At 40.5% G+C, this 23795-nt stretch overlaps 2 protein-coding genes across 6 annotated transcripts; both read right to left on the bottom strand.

Annotated features, from left to right (window-relative positions):
- Positions 1–3609: 3609 nt before the first annotated feature.
- Positions 3610–19530, bottom strand: LOC131644701 (alpha carbonic anhydrase 1, chloroplastic-like). 5 transcript variants are annotated; one of them, XM_058915258.1, is made up of 9 exons: positions 19299–19530; positions 18984–19192; positions 18679–18785; positions 17310–17415; positions 17021–17203; positions 15092–16877; positions 14917–14987; positions 14263–14457; positions 13299–13603 (listed from the first exon to the last, which is right to left on the bottom strand). In XM_058915258.1, exons 1-6 carry the CDS (start codon positions 19366–19368, stop codon positions 16722–16724), a joined length of 831 nt encoding a protein of 276 aa, XP_058771241.1. In that variant the 5' UTR covers positions 19369–19530; the 3' UTR covers positions 13299–13603; positions 14263–14457; positions 14917–14987; positions 15092–16721. The 5 variants fall into 5 exon arrangements, with proteins under 5 accessions (XP_058771238.1, XP_058771239.1, XP_058771240.1 ...); XM_058915255.1 differs by lacking the exons at positions 13299–13603; positions 17021–17203; positions 17310–17415; ... (1 more) ...; positions 18984–19192; positions 19299–19530 and adding an exon at positions 3610–13106 and having other exon boundaries at positions 15092–15354; positions 15560–16631; XM_058915256.1 differs by lacking the exons at positions 13299–13603; positions 17021–17203; positions 17310–17415; ... (1 more) ...; positions 18984–19192; positions 19299–19530 and adding an exon at positions 3610–13106 and having other exon boundaries at positions 15092–15255; positions 15560–16631.
- On the bottom strand, positions 13050–15997 carry LOC131660237 (glycosylinositol phosphorylceramide mannosyl transferase 1-like). Its single transcript, XM_058929426.1, has 6 exons — positions 15863–15997; positions 15560–15760; positions 15106–15245; positions 14917–14987; positions 14348–14457; positions 13050–13106 (listed from the first exon to the last, which is right to left on the bottom strand). Exons 1-6 carry the CDS (start codon positions 15995–15997, stop codon positions 13050–13052), a joined length of 714 nt encoding a protein of 237 aa, XP_058785409.1.
- Positions 19531–23795: the final 4265 nt, after the last annotated feature.

Here is a 23795-nt window from a genome sequence, read left to right as displayed (position 1 = left end):
ATGTGATGACCCTTCAACCTCCAAATGAAAGGCTTCCTGCCCTCTTATGGCATGGATAGACCCTTTCACCCTGAAAGGCTAAAAGAACGTTTTTTTAAACTATAAGGTAATTGCCTCTAATTGCTTTGCCTTGCTCTAAAAACTTTTTCATATTCTTTCTCATAATCCTTCAAAATGGCTACGCTCATTTACGAGCTAAAGTCCATATTCTTTTTTCTTCTACATTTCTGAAAACAAAGAGCAAAGCAATTAAGAGCCCATGGGAAACCATGGATGCAAAGGGTGCCTTACACCTTCCCTTTGCATAATTACCCCCCGAACTCAGTTTTTCTCAAAAAGGTTTTTCTCTGTTCTTTTAGCCTTTCTAATTAATTTGGATAAAATAAAAGTCGGTGGCGACTCATGCTTAACCGCGACATTTCGATTATAAAAGTCAGTTCACCGTATTACAGTAACCTTACTGAGATATGCTTCCCAATCTCCTGATTGATACTTCCGGTAACCTTACCAATGCCAGTAACCTTACTGAGATATTTCCAATCACCTGATTGATGCTTCTGGTAACCTTACCGATGCCAGTAACCTTACTGAGATATTTCCAATCACCTGATTGATGCTTTCGGTAACCTTACCGATGCCAGTAACCTTACTGAGATATTTCCAATCACCTGATTGATGCTTCCGGTAACCTTACCGATGCCAGTAACCTTACTGAGATATTCTTCCTAATCGCCTGATTGATGCTCTCCGATAACCTTACCGATGCCAGTAATCTTACTGATGATAGCAACCTTGTTGTTCATTTCACTCATAAACAAACTACGCATATGCATAAGCATTATCCACATTACCAAGCCGGCATAAGCATAGTCGTGGTGTAGGTGCAAATATGGAGTAAACAAGTTCAATGGGTTTAAGAAGATAAAATCTCGGGATTGCATCAGCATACATACATACGCATTAGCATATGCATATCATCTGGGGCATTCACACACTACATATCACAGAGGTCCAATTTTCATTAGCAATCCAAATCATTTCAAAGTCAAGTTCCTGCCTGGCAAACAATCAAAATCCAATTCTCATTTGGTAGTCAGTTCCCGTCTGACTGGCGCATAAAAATCCAATTCTCGTTTGGTAGTCAGTTCCCGTCTGACTGGTACAATTAAATCCAATTCTCGTTTGGTAGTCAGTTCCCGTCTAACTGGTACAATTAAATCCAATTCTTGTTTGGTAGTCAGTTCCCGTCTGACTGATGCATAAAAAATCCAATTCTCATTTGGTAGTCAGCTCCCGTCTGACTGGTACAATTAAATCCAATTCTCGTTTGGTAGTCAGTTCCCGTCTGACTGGTGCATAAAAATCCAATTCTCGTTTGGTAGTCAGTTTTCGCCTGACTGTTACAGCAAAACCCAATAATCCTATTGGTGCAGGTGAGTTTGCGACAACCCTCGCAAGTGATCCTATTGGTGCAGGTGAGCTTGTCAGAGCTATGACAAGCAATCCTAATGGTGTAGGTGAAATTTGTCCAAACTAGGGCAAATAATCCTAAATGGTGCAGGTGAAGTTGCTATAAGCATAGCAAATTATCCTAAATGGTGCAGGTGAAGTTGCTATAAACATAGCAAATTATCCTAAATGGTGCAGTGGTGCAGGTGAGTTTGCTATAGCTATGGCAAATGATCCTATTGGTGAAGTCCTTTTCAGGAACCTTTCCAGGTAGTCTTCTTTAAGACGTATTCCATTCCTTCTAGGAGCTTTTCCAAGCAAACGGGGTTTTACAAAGGATTTTACAACAAAGATTTTCAAAAGGTTTCTCAATTGGGTTTCTTATCACGTTAGTCCCTCGGCAGTGATATCTTTCAAAATTTCATCAACAACAATCAAAGGTTTTATCTTTCTTTTCAGAATTACTAACATATTTCAATTAACATAATTAACAATCATGCATCATTCAACTAACATACTTCATTCATACATACATAACATACATTGCTCTCATTTATTTTGAGAAGCTAATTGCATCATACATCGCAGGCACCATAACATTGCATAAAATTCAGGTTGCCTTTTTAGGCCGTGTTACAATCAAAGCAGGTGGTTCCTTTCGGAAGCATCTGCTTCACATTGTAAAAAAGAAGGGTATTTACCTTGGGTGGCATCTGTAAGCCCATCTCCCACAGAGCTTCTTCCCGACAAGAGAAAATTTCAGGGCATTCTCAGTGTTCAATCATCTTCTACCTTTAGATCACGATAGGCAGACGTGCCTATCCGATTCTTCAGGCTTAAGAAGATTGAACAGGGGCAGCTGTCATACCCCAAAATTTGCCCAATCATTTCCGATAAAGTAATTTATCAAGGAAACTAAATTAAGGGTCGGGGGGTTTAACATTCTTATTGTTAAACCCATTCTCCTATAAATTGGAATAGAGGTGTGGATAACAGGTATTTTGGGACCCAAACACTTGGGCCCAATTAGGACAAGGGTTTTATCATTTTTTGTGATTTACATTTTTTTCCACTAACATTTGTTTTTTTTATTAATTTCATTTATTTTTACTAGTTAATCATTGTTAATATTTAAGGATTATCATTAGGATTTTTTAAAATATATTATATTAGTGTTATTATTATTTATATTATTATTATTATTAATTTTTTAGGGTTAACATTTAGTATTAATAGGATTAGCATTAGTTTCATTATTATTTTTTTAAATCATTTGATTTCTTTTATTCACTTAAATAATAAATAAACAAATAAGGGAAAGGAAAGATTTGTGGTCCAAAGGACCAAAAGAAAGAAACGTGAAAGATGGTTTAAGGAACAAAATGGCAAGTTTGTAATCCATATCAAATCAAATCTGGAATCTCCAATTGAAAAAGATCTTGATTGAATTTTCTTTGACCTAATTGAACCATATATATAAACTGAGAAACAACTGCGCCAAGGGGAGGGTTTTTTGGCCGCTAAAGGACTGGGCTCGTAACTGAAAAAATCGTGAGCTTTTTGGCCATGGCAGAAAAGGTTTGAAGCAAATTCAAGTCATTCCACACATCCAAATCAAACCTTCGACCCTCCCTGAAGCGTTTTGGATTACCGCAAGTCATAAGCACCTCCAAAATCACACCGTTATTGGTCACGGTTTGCATAAACCTTCTCCGTTCCGATTCTCACGATGCACGTTCAATGAATTGATTCTAATCGTATATTCGTGTTTATACTGAGGTTTATGAACTTTCTGGAGATTTAATTTGGTTTTGGGGTTTGTTTGCAAGGATCACCATAGTTAGGGTTTTGGTTACACAAATTGGGGCCTGTAGGTTAGAGGAAGAATTAACCAAAATTAATAGTTCCATTGGCTTCGCGTTGTTATATACATTTGGTCTGGATTATTATTTGATGTTTATTGACAATAGTTTGCATGTTTGAAGGTGGGAGCTTTACGGCCACACTTGAAAACGTTGCCATAGAGTTCACTGTTTCAGAAAAACGACGCGAGGAAGAAGACCAGCTAGGGGCGCGCGCCTCGTTTTCAAAATCTTCACATCTTTTGTTTTATGATATATCTTTTTGTGTATCACACTAACAAATAAAAAGCGCAGCTGGAATGGCAAAGAAGATATGAGGATAACCATGCAGACCCCAGTTCGATCCCCAGCGCTGCCAAATTCTTTTACCACCTCTTGGTTTTCGCTGATCCAGTGCAAGCGTCTCACGCGAGACCACGGTAAGCCCCACGCATCAACCCTCAGATCTCTCCCATGGTAGATCTCACGCACCTGAATGCAGTAGCACACCATGAACCCTCAAGGAATCACTACACAGAATTAATACCCAGGTTTTATTTAATATTTTTATTTATTTTGTAGAATTGTATTATTAATTTTAATTGCTTTTGTTATGTATATAATGTAATTTTTTTGAATTGTGATAAAAAAATAAATTAGGAGTAGGATTATAATTAATTAGGATTTTTCTGATTATCTCGATTTTTTCGATTTAATTTATTTTAATCAACTTTAATCATTATAAATCATAAAAAACCTTAGGAAGCTTATTTGGGTAAAAATATCAATTTAATTAATTCTTGAATAATTCTCTCCTCGACCCGACTAAAGCTATTAGTCGCACTAGACGAGAGATAAAAAAATAAAATAATGTAATTAACCCTTTATTAATTCTCTCCTCGACCCGACTAAAGCTATTAGTCGCTTTAGACGAGAGATAAAAATACATAAAATTCAAAACACATTTAATTTGCTGCCCGCGACGATCAATCTATCGATCTGAGTAACCAGCAATGCCCCTTAATCCGTTAGCTATACTGACCAAATATATTGGTCACCGCATCTAACGGTGCCATATCAAACCAGGGTTGTACGCCAAAACATCTAAAACACACTAAACCACGGTACTACGGATTTTCATCCTTTTCAATCAGGCAACTCAAAAAGCCTTTCAAATCACAACTTTACAAACTACGATAGGCCATTCAAAAAGCCTCAAAACAACTTCAAATACATTCAATTCAAATTCTAAGGCGTACAATCTTGTGCCCGAACTACGTTGACTCTGATTCTCCATAAGGAGATACGTAGGCACTTGGATAACCAAGGCGAGTCCCCTTCCCTAAAATCTCAATTTTTCCCCTATTCACTTTCTTAGCTATTAAACCTCAATATTCTAGCCATAAAACCTGTTACCCTAGATTCAAAGCCAATAGGAAAGGGTTGAGGGTGCCTAACACCTTCCCTTAACCTGATTATAATAACTTACCCCGAATCTCATATCTGCGTAGGGTTTCCTATTCGCCCTTCAGAATAGGTGGCAACTCTAAAATCTTTATTTTTAGGGCAGGTTGCTACAGATGCCATGCCGGAGAAGGAGGACACGGTCCTGAAGATGGCTCTAGATGCAAAGAGGAATCAGAAGAAGAAGAACCGGGGAACCGGTGCTGCAGAGAACTCGGCCTCAGCAGGTTCTCCTCGGATGAAGGAGGACGAGAGGGCTTCCAAGAGATCTCGTTCTACCGAGGGGGGACGCCATGAGCCGTCGAGCCTGGGTCCCGAGCGTGGCTTTGTATTACCTCCTTGCTACAGGGATGGAGGTTATTTTGAGAAGTTCCCCCTGGTTACCTCTCCGGATGAAGCTCGTCGGATTGGGGAGATGGACCCTTCGTCCCTTCAAAAACAGCTGGCGTGCGACAGTGCCGCCGTGATGAGGGTTTTGGGGATGGCCCAGATGTTAGCTAATGGTGGCTCGGGCTCGACCGAGGCCCTGAAGGAGGCGGAGGCGGCGAAGAAGACTGCCGAGGACAGGGTGAAGACCCTGGAGACTGATCGCAAGGAGTTGAAGAGAAAGATCGATGCGGTTCTCAAGCAGAAGGACGGGGAGATTGCGGCGGAGAAGAAAAAGCTCGCCGACCTTCGGCTTGAGTGGGCTCCCTCGGCTGACGAGTCGCCGGACGTGGCTGCTTTGCAGTCTAGGGCGGAGTTCGTGGAGAGGATAGATAGCCTGAAAATAAGCCTTGCTGACATGGCCGAAGTCGGCTTCGAGCGTGCAGTTCGTCAGCTGAAACTTCTAAACCCTGGCCTGAAGGAGGATAATATTGGGCTTTCTTCGAAGATTGTGGACGGCGTGTTAGTGCCCGAGTCTCCTGGGAGTGAAGAGTAGATAGTGTGTCCTTAAGCCTGCGTGCCTGTCTTCTTCGGCCTGCGCGCCATTTTATATTTTGTTGGGTAATGCCCGAATTACTTTGGGGGCCTGCGTGCCAGGCATTTTGATTGTAACCTTTGGACATCGTCGACCACGTTGGTCGGCAATTTTAATGTTTTATAATTTTGCTTGCTTATATCTGTTTATCTGCACCTTCAGTGTTATCGTTGTATGCTCGTGTTTTAATAACTTTCCTGTTGTGCTCGTATAACGAGGTATTTCCTCCATACTTAGAATATTTTTCGATTGTTTTAGGTAACTGATGACTTACGCTCGGATACGCCGGAGAGTTACTTATATACTTGTGATATTATCGGTTTTGTGGATTATGCTCGGCCTAGATTGATTGCCCGGGCGTGTTGAGTACGGCCCGGGTGCGCAGAGCAGGTGTGCGCTGTTAGCGAGTACGAGTCCATGATCATGGCCAAGTCCTCGCGGCGTGAACGGTCCCATCGCGAGCTAGGGTTCTGCCATGCAGGTACTTCCACGGAGGGTCTAGGTGTAGAGTCTTCCGTGTGGTCGGTTCTCCCATTTTGTGGTAGTATCCGACCGTTGCTGTCGTGGAGTTCTCGCGTTCGTACCTACGACGCGGGTCCATACCCGGTTAGCACCCGTGTTGGATACAGGCGTTCGGGGATGTTAGGTCGGGTCTAACTGTAGTAAGGTCTGAGTTTTTCAGCGTTCCAGGGCCGAGCAAGTTTTACTCCGAGGAGATCCTCGAGGTAGTAGGCGTCGTTCTCTGTTTTATCGTAAACTCGGTACGGGCCTTCCCAGTTTGGGGCTAGTTTGCCGTCGCGCGAATCCTTCATATTTCTGCGGTGCACTAGGGCGCCGACTTCGAATCCGCGCTTGATAACTTTGGTGTTGTAGCGGAGAGCTATTTGTTGTTTTAATTTTGCTTCTCGGAGGGAAGATCCTGTGCGGATCTCCTCGACCATGTCAAGCTCCTCTCTCATAGCCTCGTCGTTGAGCTCCTCTTCGAGGGGTGACTCGGTGCGCCGAGAAGGTTCTCGGATTTCCACGGGGATCACGGCTTCGGTACCGTAGGTTAGCCTGAACGGAGTTTCGCCCGTGCTCGAGTGGGGGGTTGTCCTATACGCCCAAAGTACACTATGTAGTTCTTCGACCCAAGCTTTTTTGGCTTCGTCGAGTCTTCTCTTTAGTCCTCGGAGGATGACTCGGTTGGCTGCCTCGGCTTGCCCGTTCATCTGAGGGTGCTCGACTGAGGTGAAGTGTTGCTTCGTGCCGAGCTTGGCCACAAACTCTTGGAATTTTTTGTCAGTGAACTGGGTGCCATTGTCGGTGATTATGGCCTGAGGAACCCCGAACCGGGCGAGTATGTTTCGTTTGTAGAAACGGAGCACGTTTTGAGACGTGATCTTGGCAAGCGGCTCGGCTTCTATCCATTTCGTGAAGTAATCGACGGCTACCACGAGATATTTATTTTGGTACGAGCCGACCGGGAATGGTCCGAGGAGGTCCATTCCCCAGGTGGAGAAGGGCCAAGGTGATGATAGAGATTTAAGTTCGTTGGGGGGAGCCAAGTGCATGTCGGCATGACGCTGGCATTTATCGCATTTACGGACATGTTCTTTGGCGTCTTGTTGCATGGTCGGCCAATAGTAGCCGGCCCTGAGGGCCTTCCTCGCTAGTGATCGGCCGCCGAGGTGTTGACCGTTGATCCCTTCGTGAAGCTCTTGGAGTATTTCGAGCGCTTGGGAGGCGTCGACACATTTAAGGAGAGGAATGGAGAAGCCTCGTCGGTATAATTTGTTTTCGATGATAGTGTACGAGCAGGCTCGCCTTTTAATGGCTGAAGCTTCCTTTGGGTCGGCGGGAAGTTCGTCTTTCGTGAGGAAGTTGTATACCGGGGTCATCCAGCAGTGGTCGTCCCCGATAGCGAATACTTGTGGAGTTTGGGCGCTTTTGTCTATGCTCGGCTTGGACAGGATTTCCTGGATCACCGACTTGTTTCCACCCTTTTTCCTTGTGCTGGCGAGTTTGGATAATATGTCGGCGCGTGAGTTATGTTCCCGGGGAATATGCTCGACCTCCGCTTTGGCGAATCTTTTCATTTTTTCTTTGACGAGCATGAGGTATTCGGCTAGTATGTCGTTTTTGGCTTGGTAATCGCCGCTGACTTGGGATGCGACGAGCTGGGAGTCAGTATAGATCATGACTTCGCGAGCACCTACGTCCTCGGCGAGGCGCAGGCCTGCCAGGAGAGCCTCGTATTCGGCCTGGTTGTTTGACGTGGTGAAGGATAAGACCAGGGATACTTCGATGACGAGCCCCTCGTCGTTTTCTAGGATTATTCCGGCTCCGCTTCCCGAGTTGCTCGAGGCTCCATCTACGTAGATGGTCCATTTGTTTTCGGCGGGAGCCGGGAAGCTAGAAATTGAGGTCATCTCGGCAATGAAATCGGCGAGCGCCTGAGCTTTAAGCGCCTTTCTTCCCTCGTATTGGATATCGAATTCGGATAGCTCGAGGGACCATCTTAGCATCCTCCCGGCCATGTCTGGTCGGCTGAGGAGTTGCTTGATGGGTTGGTCTGTCCGAACGACAATGGTATGGGCGAGGAAATAGTATCTCAGCCTCCTGGCGGCCGTTATTAGGGCCAACGCGACTTTCTCTATCTGCTGATATCGCACCTCGGGCCCTTGTAGGGCTTTGCTCGTGAAGTATACGGGCTTCTGTCCGTCTTCTGTTTCTCGGATTAAGGCCGCGCTGGCCGCCTCGTTTGAGACAACCAGGTAGAGATATAGGATCTCGTTGCCATCTGGTCGGGAGAGGACGGGTGGTTTGGAAAGTACCTGTTTGAGATGAGATAATGCCCGTTCGCACTCCTCGGACCATTCGAAGGTCGCTTCTTTCCGAAGCAACTTAAAAAAGGGGAGGGCATGCTGGGCGGATTTTGCGACGAAGCGGGATAGTGCTGTGAGCATTCCGTTTAGTACTTGGATAGATTTTTTATTGTTAGGGGTAGGAAGTTCCGAGAACGCTTGGCATTTATCCGGGTTGGCTTCTATTCCTCGCTCGGTTAGGTAGAATCCGAGGAACTTGCCCGCCCGTACCCCGAAGGTGCACTTCTCTGGGTTAAAACGCATCTTGCAGGATCTGGCCTGCTCGAACACCCGTTCAAGATGTGCCGTGTGGTCGGCATCTTCTCGAGATTTGACGATCATGTCGTCCATGTATACCTCGAGGGTGTCGCCGATCTCTCCTCGGAAAACCTTGTTCATCATCCGTTGGTATGTGGCTCCGGCGTTCTTGAGTCCGAAGGGCATTACGTTGTAGTAATAATTGCCCGACTCGGTCATGAACGCCGTGCACTGCTTGTCGCATCTCGCCATGGGGATTTGATTGTATCCTGAATAAGCATCCATAAACGACAATAATTTATAGCCGGCCGAGTTGTCGACCAGCCTATCAATATTAGGTAATGGGTATGCATCTTTGGGGCATGCCCGGTTAACATCAGTATAATCAACACACATTCTCCATTTTCCATTAGATTTTTTGACTAGTACAACGTTTGAGAGCCAAGTTGAATACTTGGCCTCGGAAATAAAATTTGCCTCTAGAAGGTCTTTTACAGCTTTCTCGGCAGCCTCCGCTTTCTCGGGAGACTGCCGACGCCTACGTTGAACTACTGCTTTTGCGGTCGGATTGATGGAGAGCGTGTGGCAGGCGACCTCAGGGTCGAGTCCGGGCATCTCTGCTGCGCTCCAGGCGAACAAGTCGGCGTTGTTCCTCAGGCAAGCTATGAGCTGCTTCCTCGGTGTATCCGGGATGTCCTTGCCGATCTTCACAGCCTTGTCGGGGTTGTCACCCAGAGGAATGAGCTCGAAATCCCCGTCTGGAATGGGCCGGATAGGGTGAGCTGTCTTCGGTTGTGGCTCTTCGCCGTTCTTTAACTCTTCTTCTGTGAACCGAGCGTCGAGGTCGACTGAGCTGACGTCTGTGGTCGTCTGCCGATCTTCAGGAGGGGATTTATCTTCAGCCCTTGGTTTTTTGTTGGAGCTGGAGGGTGGGGCGATTAGCTCCAGTCCCTTTACCGATGCGTCGAATATCCTCCTAGCAGCTTCGATGTCGGCATTGACAGTGACTACTCGTCCCCTCTTCGTATAGAACTTCATCTTCAGATGAACGGTTGAGGGAACGGCAGTGAGTTCGGCCAAAGTGGGGCGCCCGATGATGCAGTTGTAGAGGGTCTTGCAGTTTATCACCAAGAACCGTGTCTTGACTTGCCTGGAAGCTTCCCCCTCCCCGAAGGAGACGAGCAGTTCGACGTAACCCCACGGCTTTGTGGTTGTTCCGTTGAATCCTTGGAGGTCGGATCCCATGTAAGGAGTGAGATGTGAGTCGTCCAGCTGTAGGGTTTGGAAGAGGTGGGAGTACATGATGTCGACCGAGCTTCCCTCGTCGACCAGGACCCGTCGGACGTCGAAGTTCGCCATCCTTGCTCGCACGAGCAGTGGGATTGTGGCGTTCGGGGCGCCGCCGGGTAGCTCCTCCAAGTAGAAAGTGATCGGCTCTGACCTCCCTTTGAACCTCCTCAGGGTCGGGGTCAGGTCCGTGGTGGCGCTGATCAACTCGTCGAACTTCCTTTTCACGGAGCCGATTGTGAGGGAGCCAGGGTCCCCGCCGTTGGATATCAGCATTGCTGTCGGGAACCCTTCCCAGACACTGAGGGCAGATGTCACTCCGACCGAGGGTATGAAGTCTTCTGGTCGGGTGACGGATAACGCCACCTGCAGCGGCCTGGCATTCGGGGAGTTGCCCTCGTCGGAGCTCCGACGGTCATTCCTTCTGGGAGGGTCTCCTCTCTTTGTGTACTTAGAAAGGTGACCCTCTTTGATCAGTGTCTCGATGGCGTCCTTCAGGTGTATGCACTCATCCGTCAGGTGCCCGTGGCTCTTGTGATACTTGCAGTATTTGGACTTGTCGGTCCCCGACCGGGAGGGATTCGGCTTTGGGGGCCTGATGTTGGAGTTTCTGAATTCGGCGTTTATGCACTCGGCCAGGATCTTCTCCCGTGAAACTTTCAAGGGGGTATAGTTGTTGAAGCGCCCTGCTGGCCCTCTGCGCTCCTTTGTGTCGCGGGAACTGTCGTCCCTCTTTCTCTCGTTTGCTCGGGGCGCGGCGGACGGGTCTTGGCTCGAGCTCCGAGTAACGCCATTTCCCCTTGATGCTTTGACTGCGGCCGCTTCGCCCTCCTCGAAGGAGATGAAAGCCTGCGCCCTTTTCAAGATGGCGTTCATAGATCGCATTTTTTCGATCTTTATCGCTTTCCTGAATTCGCTGCCGGGGAGGAGCCCTCGCTCGAGGAGATACCTTTTCATGTAGTCGGTCGTCTCCACTTGGACGGCCTCCTTGTTGAATCTGTCGAGGTAGTCTCGGAGAGGCTCGTTGGTCCCTTGGACTACAGCTTCGAGGTTTGCCTCTGATTTCGGTTGACGGCGGGAAGCAGTGAAGTGACTCAGAAAAGAGTTCCTTGAGCTCGGCCCAAGACGTGATGGAGTTAGGAGGGAGATTCCTGTACCAGGTCATTGCCCCTTTCCGGAGCGTGGTCGGGAAGATCCGACATTTGATGGAGCCGTGGACGACGTGATACTCCATGACGGCCTCCAGGTTTCTGATGTGATCGTCGGAATCTGTAGTCCGGTCGTACGCATCCAAAGTCGGGGGTTTTTCCATTCCCCGGGGAAGGCGGGCCCTTCTAATGCTTTCAGATAAGGGGCTGCGGAATTCCTCCTCGTCGCTGGCACTCGGAGAGATCGAGCGTGTGTTACGCCGGGCGGGTTCCTCCTTGCGAGGTTTCCTCCCTTTCCTGGCGAGCCTTCTTTCCTCTCTGTCGGGAGAAGGGCTCTCCTCCTCTGCGGGCTCAGGCCTCCGATTTTTCCTGCTCTTTCGCAGAGGGGAGCGCGAGTAGGACCTCTGGCGGCGGGATCTTTTCGGTCGAGATCGAGAGGAGGATGGTGAGCGTCGGCGAATCCTCCTAGGCGGGGAGCGCGAAGAGGAGGAACGCGATCGACGGTGCCTCCGCGGGGGAGAGCGGTGACGATGCCTCTTCTCCAGTTTCTCAATCCGTTCGCCCTGGAGTCGGATGAGGCGGTTGGTCCGCTGCAACTCTTTGAGGATGACGAGGGTTGAGGGGTCGGTTTCCCCACGGGCATCTGTAGCATCCCGAGTTTGCCGATGGTGAGTTCTCGGTCTCTCAAGGGAATGGGTGGAGGAGGAGGCAGTCTGCCCGTCCCTGTGGTCAGTCTCGTGGTGGACGCGAGTCAGCGGTTGTTCAGGCTGGGTTGGGATCAACTCGGCGTTCCGATCGTTCCGAGCTGTTTCCTCTCCGTTGTTCTGAGGTTGGAGCTGCTCGGCCTCGTCATTCTGAGCCTGCTCGACGTGCTGAGGCGGTGGTCTTCTGATGGATTGGGGGGTCTCATGACCTGACCTCCCATTCCCTTCAGCAGAGCGCCGTCGTCCTCCCCGTCGATGTAGAGCCGGGTTGGATTCCTCGATCATTTCCGTGAGACGGAAAGGATCGGGGGTTGGGACGAGGACAGTGTTGTTGTTGTTGCCGGCCATGACGATCGAAGGATGGATTAGCTTTGATCTTTGTTTTTTTTTTAAAGAAGGGGGAGCTTGTTTCCCACAGACGGCGCCACTGATCGTACCTGATCAGAAGGGTCGTCAAGGCCTGCGCGGATGCTGGGTCTTCGTGAAGTGAGAGGGGGGGTGTACCTGCAAGGTACTCCGATGCCAAAGTAAGTAGAAGAGCAAAGGAGAGCAAGTACTAGCTAAGGTTAGAAGAGAATTGAATACCTGACCCTCTAATCAAAGAGGGTATATATAGCCCCCAGCGCTGGGCCATGATCTCGCTATTGGGTTGGATCCCCAAGCCCAACTAGGAGACTGCCAGGTTTCCTGAGCGGAAATATCGGAGGTGCGTGTATGCCCTCTGTCCTGGTTAACCGCTCCGAAGTTCCAGGGAGACGCGGTCTTTCGAGAGCCACGTGGAATCCGAGTTGTTCGGAGGGTTGAATATGAAGGAACCCTGTGTGGAGCAGAGTCCTCGGCAACGAAGGTGTTTGCGGGGTCGTTAGAGCCGAGCATGTCGGGTGCCATATGCTCCGGGGATATAGGGCAGCCGAGCATGCCTAAGGTGGACATCCTAGGTGCGTAGGAGGGTCGTAGAGGAACGTGGGCCTCTGAGGTTTATTGGGCCGAAAATCATATTGGGCCTAACCTTGGCCCAGTCCAGAACATCAAGCTTTACAAAATTCTCCATGTATACACTCTGCAAAATCAGTTCATTTAACATTTGTAGACTAGTAGTAGACTGCACTCTCCAAGAGGATGTTTTTTCCTAGTGGAAGTGATGTATCCTGCAACAAATAACAAATACATTGCATTTCAAACAAATACTTTACTTCACAAAATAAAATACTTTACAAGCATTAACATGAGACAATGAATCATGAACAAGATCATGATAATACCACTGATTCATATTAGTGTTTGTAACAACATCAAACCAACATCGAACATAAAAAAATAACAAACATAAAACCAAAACATGAGAGAAGGAATCATGAACAATATCATTCATACCACTTATTCATAACAGTGTTCGTAACTACATCAAACTAACAATATTCTCAATACAATGCTCTCAATATTCTCAATATAATACCACTTCAAACTATAGTGTTCATCAAACAGAGATATTCCAAACATAATATTCTCAAAAGTTTAAAGTGAATGCGACTAACAAATGCCTTTCTATAGGATCACCATGCAGCCACATTCAAATTTTGGTTGGAAGTGCTTTTCTACTCCTGTTAATTTCATGCATATCCCATCTTCTACTTCACTAATTTTGCTGAAAATAAACATATGATTAACTCTTTTGTTTGTAGAGTTAACATCACAAATTAATGCAGATCAAGACCAGTTTTAGTACTGACAGTGTTAACAATCAGGAATACATACTAACAAGCATTCATAAACACTAACAAACAACAAACAATTTTAATACTCGCTAAAGAGTAAAGATCATTCATTCTATTCTAAAATTAAACATATCAAATATCAAACTAGTTCAACTAAAGATCATTCATTCTATTCAAGACTTAAAACAACCAAAAGATAATTTTACTTTGAACTGTTATGGTTTGATGATGAAGAGTTCAGATTCAGACTTAAAACAACCAAAAAAATTATTTTACTTGAAACTGTCAGGGTTTAATGATGAAGAGTTCAGATTCATACATATCAAACATATAAAAAAAATGTTTTGAAGATGCAGAGTTCATATTCAGACATATCAAACTTATAAAACTTTTTAAAAAATTGTTTGAAGATGTAGAGTTCGAATTCAGGCTACAACTACAAATCATTCATTAGATTCAAACATCAAAAATATCAAAATAGTTTAGATCTAGACTTAACATATCAACCAAAGTTAAAGACAAACACACAGAGAGAGAGGGAAAGAGAGAAATAAAGAGAGAAGGAGAAAGAAAAAGAGGAATAACTTACATCGGTGGTGGTTCATGGTTGAATGGTGGACGATGGACGGCGGCGGTGTTTCATGGACGGTGTTGGTTGTTCGTGAAGTATATACCAAGGGCATCCGCCCAAACTCGGCGGTAAATATGTTGACACACTCTGATCTTCGTATACTATGACCTCCCAAACTATTAATTCCTGTCAATCCAATCTCATATATTTTGCCTGTAACAAAGACAAAATCCACCAAGTTAATTAACATCATATACATACCTATAATCTTTGTATGAATGGCATATATCAACATGGCTTCAAATCAATTAGAGTAATGTTCGATTTTTATTACCACAATGGACAATATTAAAACAAGCATTAGCATGGAACTTCACAATCAACTACTTCCTTTTGCTACTGCTATCGCATTTTTGTATGCTAACAAAATAACTAACACCAGCTTATTCAAGAAGGAGAAAAGGGAAAAATAGCATCTAAATGAACAGAACAAACTACAAAATACTTCTAGCATTCAATAAGAAGATTTCGAAGACGTGGTTTGCATTCACCGAAAGAAGATTAGCTTAATGGGAGAACATTATCATTAAATATATTTCGACGGAAAACACGCATATACATTGAGGAAGTGAAGTTGCGGGAAATGTAATAAGATACAGATTGTTAAATTACCTTTAACCCATAAAGGGGGTGCACCAATTGCATTTGCGACAAGAAAAGACATTGCAATATCTTCACAATTCCTGGAAAATCAATTGAATTATTGAGAATTGACAAAATAACAGGAACTACAGTTTGAAAGATTGAAATCTGATAAAATTAAAAGTAGTTCGGTTCAGATAAAAACCTGTTCTTAGTTACATATTCTCAAATCGATGATGGCATCTCATTTGTGTAGAGACTGAAATACTTTTTGTGAAAGAATGCTGCCTTGGAGAGCACCATGCTATATGTACCCGTCCACCACACAAACCACCATCCACCATATCTAAACTTGTTGTCTTCACCATTCTCCAAGAACATTGAATAACTTAAAAGATTAGACTTACGAGTTTTTTTGGATATTTTTCATCTCTCTGAACTAATCATGGAAAAAAAGATATACCAAACCTAACAGACATTAATCGTAAGTTCACATCAGGTTTAAAGATGCATCAAACATGACTAGTAGCTTATGTCCCCCCAGATTACGATGAGGGTCAGCTTTAGAAACAAAATTACACATGTGATATACAAAGCAGCGGCGTAAAAGAAATATCGAGCAACCAAATTATAAAGGATAATGGACAATCATCAAGTAAAAAAAAAACCATACCAATGAATCCACCCAATGTACACGAGGTACAAACCCCACCATTGCATCTGGCGCACTTTGCCAAACATCAAATGCAAATTCAACCGAAGAGCAAGGAAATATGACATCATCGTCAATAGAAAAGACAACATCAGTCTCCAAATCTGTAATTTCTTTAAATCTGTTGTTCAAACTGTCTTCTTTGTTGATATCAAACCTCAGCTTCACATATTATCCGTCTCTACACTTGGATTTTACAGCTTGGTGCAGAAATTTTAGAAGACTTTCTGATGGAGGATCGGGTTCACTCCATACAATATGTACTGAATCAAGTCGAGGACAATTGATGGCGGAATGGGACGGTGGCAGTGATTTGGGAATTGATGGATTGGTGGCGGTTCGGGTTGTGATGAGTGGTGGAATCAGAGGGTGGAGGTGGTTTGGATTGTGAGGAATCATTGACGGTGGATGTGGAATTCGAGAATTACGCTGTGAGATGATGGCGATTAGGGATTAGGGTTCTTGAGGTGGGGGATTTCTGTGTTTCAGTGTGAAAAGAGAAAGTAAATACGGTGATGATGAAGTGAGGAAGATGTGGATATAATTTATTTTATTTTAATTGATATTTTTATAAACATTACATTTTAAAAACAATATTAATATGTTAGGGACTAAGTTGCAATATACAAACTATAAAATTACCACAGTAAGTGACAATAAGAATCATTTAATGCTTCAGTCCTATGTGGCACTATTAGGGCTTAGGGCTTAATTCTGATTGGTCAGGCAGTGACTTCACCACTGAAGTCAAATTGGCAACTGCACCATAGAATTTCTCAATAATTTATTTATATAAATGCAACAAATTAAGAGAGACCTTGATACAAGATTTTTAAAGTCATTTTACAGATAAATTAATACAATTATTTCAGTAAATAAAGGACAATTAGTTTGAGAGTTTTCTAAGTTTATTATAAATTCTTATCATACGAGGAATAAGAAATGTCAATAATGCATTTTGATTAAGACAAAAAACAGAATACTTTGATCTCAATCCTAAAAAGGTGCTCTTAGAAGAATAGATAACTCTCAATTTTATGATGCCTACATCACTTTTATGATGCTTACATTACTTTCCTCAAAGGTAAAGTCATCATCAGAAAATCTTGTAATGATATTTGGTTCAAGGTGTTTGAGTCCCATGCTTTTGGTTAGGGTGATAGTGATACATCTCAATTTTGCGACCATTCAATGGTTGAAGTGGCCTTGCATTATGGAAAAAATCCACACTCAATGGTGCCTTTAGAAGTTCAAGTTGTTTCTTGGACAGTGTTCTCACCTGCATAATGTAGACAAATTAAAAACCTAAATAGTCATCATACGGTACATCAGCATGTAGAATCGTTTCATTTAGAAAGAGTTATTCCTCATCTTTAAATTTAACGATTCTACACGCTGAGGATATGTTATGTTAAATATTACCTTTCCGACGATGTTCCAAATGACACCTTCTGTGCATGGAGGTGTAGTGAGAGATCCAACATATCTATAATATCTATGGATCTTTTTATTTATTTCTTCTACATCAAATGTGCCAAGGGCAATTTTGGCATTTTTGTTTCCTTCATGGCTCTGATTTTCTAGCTCATTCAGCTTGTCTTCAATCTATAAGTAACATTACAAATGATATAAATTCTTCTAGTTTATACTATGATTAGTCACATAATAATTGTGAATGTGACTTAAATGACTGTGAGTTGAATAAATGTACCTTGGAGATAAGAGGATCAGGATCACCCAAATTGTAGAGTGATGCCACAACTGCTATGTTGTTGTTGTCTTCAGTTAGGTGAACTAAGTGGAGCTCTGCATCATGTCTGTATTCACAATATTTTGTATCATTAGTTGAGCATTTTCGGTTGTAACCGTTAAGTATAGTAAAAGCCGACTTAAGTTTTTAGAAGTTTTTGACAAAACAACTAAGAATTATACCCTGACGCTGAATTTAACCCTAATTTAACCGTAAAACCATTTGAATTGACAAAACATTTTTTTTAATTAAATTAAAGTTGTTTTCAAATCTAATTTTGAAAAATGATCCGGTATAAAACCTTGCATGTATTTATATTGGTTTAAATAGTTTTTTTGTTATTATAAGTTGACGTGTTTTTGATTTCGTGTATCTTATTTTTCTTGAAAATGATCCTGAATGATAAAATCCTTTTGGTTTTAGTCCATAAAATTAAAATCCGCACAAAAATTCAAAGGAACATTCGCAAGAAACCTACAGATTTTTCTGCGAATTTTAATTATAAGGACTAAAATCAAAAGGATTTTAACATTTATGAATCATTTCCAAAAAAAATAAGATACAAGGATGAAGACGAAGACAAAAACCAAAAATCCGCCAACTTACAAGAACCAAAAAACAATTTAAACCATATATATTTAATTAATGTAATTAGTGTCTTTTCTCCTAGATCTTCATACACAACATACCCCAAAAGCCATAAACTAGTGGCGTGGGTCAGAATAGAACCGAACACATGGATTCCATTCCATGTTTAGTATGTGTATTAAATAAGTTAAATTAAAAAGGATGAATGTCACACACATATATATTTTTATGGTGCATATAAATAAAATAATTCTTTGGCCTTTTTAGTTAGTGACACAATAAAAAAGAAACTACAAGGCATTAATAGTAATAGTATCTGACTTTTTTTTTTATAAAAAAATGCTTGTTTAAATATATATATTTATATGAGTTTCATAATAATCAACGGGCACTGGCAAAATTTATATTATTACCCCCTCTTTATGAGTCTACCACCAGCCAATTTTAGCTTTTTTAATTTAGAAAAATAAGCTTTAATAATTTAGAGTTCCGTCAAAAAATAAGTAAAATTAAGTAAATTTTTAGTTAAATTTCAATTTTTTTTAATTATTTACTTTTTAGTAAAATTTATCAAGTACTTGAACTCACTTATTTAGTTTTAGTTGACAAACAAATTGTTATAGTCTGTAAAGTAATTTCTACTACAACAATAATGATTGGAGGGAGAAAATACTGAATTTTTTTTAGACAATTAATTAAAAAATTAAAAATAATTGAATAAAGAGAGTAAGAAAAAACTTACATACGGCCATGAGCCCGGTGCTCTGCAGGAGCATGCCAGTGAAGTTGTTTTAATGAGTAATTTTTCCCATTAATATGAATATCTCCCACTTTTCCTTCAAAATGCACCTATAAATACCAAGCCCAACCTCATAAGTTGATTTATCGTTTAGTCTAATGATTGAAAATTTCACCTCATTAAAGATGAATAAGTAGTACGTCGCAGATTCAAACCCGTTTTATAAACGGATCACGGATGTTCTTACATAACTATCATCTGAAGTGAGTTGAAGTGATTTATCAGAACTAGATGATGAACATACTTACCCCAATATTGAATTGGTTGTTAACCAGTGTAGCATTTGTTGGAATATAGTTTCTATCTAACGATTCCAATTGATTGTTCAAAACAATATCTGAGTACACAAGATCCACAGGACTTTGAATTTTCCCATTTGAACATGCTGCATAAGCTGGACTCAAACTCCCCCATTTCTCAGGACCATTTGGACCAATATAACTAAAATTAACAGAACCTACCATCACAAAAAAAAAAAAAAAAAACTCTCAATTATAACTTATAAATCAAATCAAATTAAGTTAATTATTATTATGAGAAATGCAAAATGAAATTAATCTTACTGTAATCTGCTGAACTGCACAGAGCCAAAGCTGCAATAGAAAGAACTGAGAGGTAAAAATGCAAAGCCATTATGAATAGCTATGATTGGTTTGATCTAAGAGGCAATGTATTTATTCTCTCACCTTTATATATGTGGTGATTATGTTGAATGTATATATAATATTAGTATTATGGACATTTTGGGGATATGCTACACTTTGGATGGTGATGAATTTGTTGGGGCTACTTACAAGATCAGTGGAGAGACATTGCTGTCCTTTTCTATTTAGGAACATTATATGCTGCCAAGACCCCAAAAAACCATTACCAGATTCTGTTCTGACTTATGATTGAAGATTTTTTGTTTATAAACTTTATTTCTCATAAAATATTTTATTTTTTTAAAATGTCAATTTTTTAATATTAATTATTTATTTATATTAATACATATATCATCGCTAAAGATTGAACTTTAGATCAATATTTTTTTTTAATTTAATTAGCATATATTAGTTGTATTAGTTGAGTGTCCTTTACCATTTGTAAAATTATTTTAAAAACTACTTAATAAATAAATATAAAAATGGTTATCTTTATATAAAAGCACTTAACTGAAATAATAAGAATCTCTTCGAATTTAACCAGAAATTTTAGATTCGAACTCAATCCTGAACATGAAACAGTATTAATTCTCTTAAAAAATAATTTTATTACAATTTTTTTTTTTCAATTTAAAGGTCGGTCTTCACAGTTGTGTGTAAAGGGTATCTGATTTATATAAAGAAAAATATATATTTATTTGTGACTCTATCTTACGTCCAAATTTTTAGATTTATGAAAATTTTAATTAGATTTAAAAGTAATACAAAATAGATAATTATGGTATATGATGATAAGTATCAAGAGACAAAATCAAATGGTTAAATTGGAATAATTAATGAGTTTTATAAGTCGAAATGCTTACATACTATTCGAGTTCTACATCTATCTTAAACAACCAATAACTATATATACTTCATTTACTTTTTGTTCGAATTATAGACTATTTAATTATTTCTTTTGGAGAATTTTGAAAAATTAAAAACATATCCCCGAAGTTGAAAAGAATTTGTGAATGATAAGATAGAATTGGCTTTTTAAAATACCTTTCTTTATTCTTTTTAGGTTTTTGCACACTCTTCATCAAAATGCACCTATTATAGTGATTTTAAATTCAATGCTTCTTTTCTTTTAGTAATAGTTATCTGAATGAGTACAAACATCTAATAGGTTTTGGTAGGGAAATTATAAATTACTTTGTGAACAATATTGCACAAGAAGTTACAAAGTACTCTGCCAGCAAAGAAAAAGAAGGATGAGTATATTGTAGAAGATAGATACTATGTGAACCACAATTCTCATGTTTTTCATCACTTTCTACACCATCCTCCCAACTGTCATCGATAACGTTAATTTCTTTTGTTTAGATTATTTTGCAATATTATGAGAGAATTTTTAAATTATAATATCAATGTTTTATAATTAAGTTGACACTTTATTAAAAAATTAATTATAATTTTGATCTCTACAGTTTACTTTATTCACTAAATTAATATTTATATTTAAAATTATAATGTTAATATCATGTAATTAATTTTACACTTCATTAAAAAAAACTAATTAAAGTTTTCATTCTCGTATTTTACTTTATTCATCAAACTAATATTTATATTTCAAATGCATTTTGTTATGTTCGAGAACGAAATGATAATCAAAGAGATTGAGTTGATTGTTGTGTTGCGGTAGAGCTGAATTCTAATATAATGGAGTGAGACTGACTTACAAGTTAGCACTTCAACGTTCAAGTCAATGAAAAAATAAATAGTGGAAGATCAATTGGGAATGGAAAATCATCTTTAGAAATTGCGCATAATCCTTTAAATATGAGAGTTTGTTAGAAACTAAAATATGAAAATGAGCGCGAAGTGCAGATGGCCATAGGGTGGATTCGACGATTAGAATATCTTTTCGGATGGGGTAGAATGAGAAGGCTTGACATTATATCTATCCATTTTCTCCAGGCTTTGTTTCCTTCGTGTATTGGTTTTGCCCTCTATTGGGCCTATGTGGCCATCCTAGAACAGTTTTCTCGAAACCATTGTCTTTTGTCATGAAGAGCAAGGGTTTAGAGATAAAATGAAATTACTCGTCCATAAAATCATCATGAAGGGAACACTGATGAGAGGTTCACTATTTCTGGAAACAAAAACTATATCAAAACATTCACACGTGGCATTTTAAGGAGTGGCAAATGATTGACATGCATCTCCTATTCCAAGTAACCATCATTCCCATTGTGTTGATGGTATTAGGGTGTCATTCGAACAGTCTAGAGGAAATATCGATCATTGGTAGTCGGAATGATCCCGAGGCCTCTAATATTTGAAGGGATATATTAGATTACCAAAGGGATATACTAGATTACCAAAGGGATATTGTTCCCTTTTGTTGACTACTCATTGATTACTCCCGATAAATTTCTTCCCATTCCTACTTTTTTTTCCTAGAGATTTTTTAAGTTCGAAAGCTAACACGCTATCCGAGAAATTTCACTCGTCAATTTGGTTTACGCGCATTCGACTTCTTACTTAACATTCTGGGTTCTGGTGTTTGAGCTTTTTTGCTTTCTTCTTCTTCTCTTCGCCATTTTGGGGTTTCTTAGTGTTTCAAATTTATTCTCTCTACCCATTCTTTCCTACATTAGTCTTTTGATTTACGCAAACATGGTTATCACTTATGTATAAATCAGGAGGGCTGGTAGGGATATTTCAGGAGTTTCGGTGAATTCAGAGATATAAAGCACTTCCTCCATTTTTTCTCGCGGTGACCCCTTGGCCCAAGCTATGTTTGAAGTGGGTCTGTCTGCGGATTGAGGTGTTTTTCATCCAAATGCATATCAAAGAGTATGTGGTCAATGGTGGATCTGTTATTCCATTTTATGAATGCATGTTTTTCCTTATTGGTTATTGCACTCCTTTCAATGAGTTTGAAAATAATGTTATGAATCATCTAATCATTTTCCCATCGCATTTCCACCTTGTGAGTTGGGCATTTGTTAAGGTCTTTCAACATTGGTACTAATAAGTGTCATATTCTTATAAAATATGTAAGCACTTATTGACTTGTTTTATAAGCAATCAATACAACCCCTCCCTCCAAATTTATCTATGACAAGTGATAGAACACTTGTTTGGACTTTCTTAGCATGTATTAACTAAATGGAACTTTCAGGTTCAAGTACTTCATGGTGAAATAAGGGTTTATGCTTTAAGAATAGAGGCTAGAGAAGAAAGGCGGATAGGGTTTCCTACTAGCCAACTAGCATTACTTGATTCAGGAGAAAGCAGGTTTTCTAGGGAAAAGGGTGGTGCGCCTAGCGATGGGCCCAAATTCTTGCTAATAAATAAAGGCTTGCGGTTCATTGCAAAGTTAGTTTTAGTGGAGTGAGGTAGTACATAATTGGAGTAGGTTCACCATGGTCTATAATATGAGAAGGAAGAAGCGCAACTCAAGGGACATGGAAGATAAACTTCTAAGCTCAACTTCGTAGGATTATCAGTACAACTACGATGAATAAGCATAACTAAACATCTTTTTTTGGGGGGATAGATGTAGTCATTATATTTTTTTTATTAAATAGGTCATGTAATTTTATGTAAGTCTACTCAAGTTTTAATATTGATGATTCTTTAATCTTGATGTTTGTTTTAGATTTGCTACCTAAAACTTGTTTTTATGGTATGACTTGACATTTGAATGGGGCTCGTCATTACTAGATCCAATATATTAAACTATTGAATAATAATAATGCCTAGACATAGGTTTAGGTTCAACATCCACACATGTTTTAGTGGGATCAATATGGAGTATTGTTTTATAATTGTTGGAACTTAATGTTGTGTGTTGGTTAATAGACCGAGATATCAACAATTAGGTAATGCACTGATCTATCGATGTTGAGACTGGAAAAAATACAAAAGAGAGCAACAAGTGATAATATTAATAACTGAGTAGAGGGGCATATTACTTACTTATGGTTATGCATGGTAGATACGTAATGACGAAATCTACCCTTGTCAAGCTTTTTTACTATTAACATCAAAATTTCCATTTTAATTTCTGCATTTATTTTCTGTTATTTACTTTCACGTATCCCAATAAATATAAAACATTTTTCTACTCCGAATCCTAAATATTGTGTAACGCTATTTGACAGTATTTATGGATACGATAATTATAAAACTTACTTTTGTTGCTCAATGAACAAACACCCATTTGTTTTTGAATTCTCTTCTACCTTTATTTATCCTTATCTTCCTTCTTAATTGAGAATATTGTTTTTAATTCTCATAGTCTTTAATCATGTCTCCATCATCACCACCTATTCTACTAACATATTTTACATCTTCAGTTGTATTACTATCAATTTGAGGTTCATTTTTTGCATCTCTTATATTTTCTATTTCATCTCTGGTATA

This window comes from Vicia villosa, linkage group LG1 (assembly GCF_029867415.1).
Source record: "Vicia villosa cultivar HV-30 ecotype Madison, WI linkage group LG1, Vvil1.0, whole genome shotgun sequence".
Classification (NCBI taxonomy): domain Eukaryota; kingdom Viridiplantae; phylum Streptophyta; class Magnoliopsida; order Fabales; family Fabaceae; genus Vicia; species Vicia villosa.
This window is presented reverse-complemented; position numbering and strand designations above follow the sequence as displayed.

What these genes read in the sequence shown, in the direction of transcription:
- LOC131660237 (XM_058929426.1), bottom strand. Translation starts at nt 15,997, where the DNA reads ATGATTCCTCACAATCCAAACCACCTCCACCCTCTGATTCCACCACTC. An exon ending in ACCCCCTTTATGGGTTAAAG is followed by an intron (nt 14,458 to 14,916) that starts GTAATTTAACAA and finishes TCTTTGTTACAG; the next exon opens with GCAAAATATATGAGATTGGA. An exon ending in AGTTTGGGCGGATGCCCTTG is followed by an intron (nt 13,107 to 14,347) that starts GTATATACTTCA and finishes TATTTGTTGCAG; the next exon opens with GATACATCACTTCCACTAGG.
- LOC131644701 (XM_058915254.1), bottom strand. Translation starts at nt 11,063, where the DNA reads ATGAAAAGGTATCTCCTCGAGCGAGGGCTCCTCCCCGGCAGCGAATTC.